Genomic DNA, 2,597 nt, shown 5'->3' with positions numbered 1-2,597 from the left:
TGGGTTCTTAATTTTCTAACGACGAATTTCGACAAAGTTTTTCGTATATGCACATGGATTCTCATTCATTCATTCACAAATAAACAATTTCATACTTCTATTAAGAGGTTACAAGATATGTGCTTACTTGGAGAGTCTCCGAAGCGATCAAAGAATTGGGATTGCCCGTGTCAACATCAAGAGGCTCATTACTTCCATTCGGTTCCGAACCTTTGGAATTTTCTTCATCTATATTCTCAGAGGATGACCGAGTATCAGCACTCTCCACCTCCATGGCGACATCCTCCTGGACATATTCTCAAACAATTAGCATTTTACATATGAAGCATTATATTTGGCTATGAGGAAGAATACTGACGTCATTTTCTTCTTCAACGCTCGAATCAGAAATTATCTTCCCAGCAACAGAGAATTGAAGACCATCAATACTAGACGGAGCAAAATTCTGTAACCAAATAACAAATATTGGTTTTACGATCCTAGTAATACGTATAGAAGAATTCACGGCGGAAAAGTGTCGACAACTCACCAAAGAAACAACCGGGGACTTTATGGTGTTAGGAAGCAACTTACAATTCTTGTTCCTACCTTCTCCACCGTGAATAACTGTTTCAGCTTCTGAGAAATTCACTTCAAGAAGAGGTCTCACAGCACGACCGTCCTGCGAAAGAAATTGAGGTGATAATCAAAGGAAATTGTTTCAATTTTACGAAGAATGTGCAAAAGATACATACTGGAGAACATCCTGGAGATGTCTTTCGCTTATCGCCGCCAGAGATGTGTTTCAATCTGGGTCGAGAAGCAATCATATCAGCAGAAGGAGGCTCTTTCACCAAAGGTTGACTAACCCTTACGAAATCATGTAAGTGTTCAAATTGCTGGTTCCAGAAATCTATATAACCCGGAGTTACATATGTAACTCGGTCAGCACAAAGGAACCAATAAGAGCTTCCTTCGACATGTGTACGGTCTAAACAAGTCTTAATCTATTCCATCGATGGTTTGATCCTCCGAAAAGTTGGAACGCACTGATCCATACCCATCTGACGGGATGCTCTGTCAATGTTGTATTCCTCCACCGAAAAGTCTCCATATGTTGCTGCTATTAGATAACCTGGAGTGCAGCTCAACATGAAGGATCTTTCGCCATCGCTCAAGTTAGTACCGTATTTCAAAGCCATGCTTTCTCCATGATTGAAAGTTATCAATTGGGAAACATGAGGAAGAATCAACACCCAGGGACGGAAGTTAAACTCAGACTCATCTTCTACTTCATCAATGAAGCGCGTCTTGGATTCAGGCTGTTTTGTTGACCAACGCATAATCCTGGCCTTATCCTTCTCGGGGAAAATATATCGGGAATCAATAACATTCAACCCTTGCAAGATACTACGGGGAATAGGTGCATACTTCTCGAAGCATTCCCACACCAAGGCCTGAAGAAACATTGTATTGGCGTAGCATTCAATCTTCATAAAGCCGTTCGAAACACTGGAGTCTATAACCAAGGAGTCCAGGTTAGACTACAAAGAACCCAAGAATAAGCTACCTATGAGAAGTTGTTCACCTTGAGCCATCTTAATGGCAAAAGGGATTACAAACGGCTTTAGCAAAGTTCCGGCGTCTTCAAACATGTCCCTGGACAACCATAAACACAAGAAAGTGGCAATAGACAACATACCATCAGGTTCGTCGAGAGGGACATCTCGTGGCCACCAGTGTGTTAACCAGTGAGCATAACAACCTTTGCCAGAAGCCTTGTTAATTCTCTCCATCTCAGCTATTAAGGTGTTGGAAATTGCTTTCTCCTCCGTCGAAAGCTCTTCAGGAAAGTTACATGTTATTGGAAGATGCAATAAAGCAACTACATCTTCCAAGGTAATAGTAAACTCTCCCCAGCTGCATATAAAGGTATGAGTTGGAATGCACCAGCGAGAGAGAAGGGCCACAATACCTCGTGGATCATGAAAAATATACAAATCTCCGGATGATTGAATAGATCTGGTAACCTGTGCTCTATCCAGCATAGCTCTAACACGAGGAAAACCCAGCATGTGTCTTTCCCATCCAGAAAATTTCTCTAAAGGTCGTCGAGAGAGTTTGAATTCTATAATTAAGGCAAGGAAAAGTCCTCATTCAAGGCAAAACCGAATAGCTGCTCGAGGAGTCACCAACTTCTTTTGAATAACCGTTCTGAGATTTATCAAAAGGCGGAATGCTGTAATTATGAGACGTCTTTCAGTGTCTTGCTGAACCGCGAAGAATGCATCATCTATATTTGGAACATTCTTGATTCCAGGTACTTCTTCTTCTTCATCACCAATAAAAGTCTCATCCATACACGTATCATCTCTGGAAGCGTCATTTTCCTGGAAGTCAGACATCCTTGCGAAGTAGCTGTAATGTGCACAAAGCATTCTAATTCAGTATACTATCATACCAGGTGCAAACTTCGACGATATGATGAGGTCATATAATCTGACAACAAGATACTTATGGAGACATCTACAAAAATGGTAATTCTTGACTCTTACCTCTTTACAATTCCACTAACAATAGTGATTTTTCCGCAAGAGTTAACACTCCAAAATTAGTTC

General features: G+C 41.0%; 1 protein-coding gene across 1 annotated transcript; it reads right to left on the bottom strand.

Annotated features, from left to right (window-relative positions):
- Positions 1 to 777: 777 nt before the first annotated feature.
- LOC113281582 lies at positions 778 to 2,344 on the bottom strand. The gene is made up of 2 exons (XM_026530373.1): positions 1,682 to 2,344; positions 778 to 1,498 (listed from the first exon to the last, which is right to left on the bottom strand). Exons 1-2 carry the CDS (start codon positions 2,052 to 2,054, stop codon positions 987 to 989), a joined length of 885 nt encoding a protein of 294 aa, XP_026386158.1. The 5' UTR covers positions 2,055 to 2,344; the 3' UTR covers positions 778 to 986.
- Between the last annotated feature and the right edge of the window lie 253 nt (positions 2,345 to 2,597).

The sequence above is a fragment of the Papaver somniferum genome, chromosome 5, assembly GCF_003573695.1.
Source record: "Papaver somniferum cultivar HN1 chromosome 5, ASM357369v1, whole genome shotgun sequence".
Classification (NCBI taxonomy): domain Eukaryota; kingdom Viridiplantae; phylum Streptophyta; class Magnoliopsida; order Ranunculales; family Papaveraceae; genus Papaver; species Papaver somniferum.
This window is presented reverse-complemented; position numbering and strand designations above follow the sequence as displayed.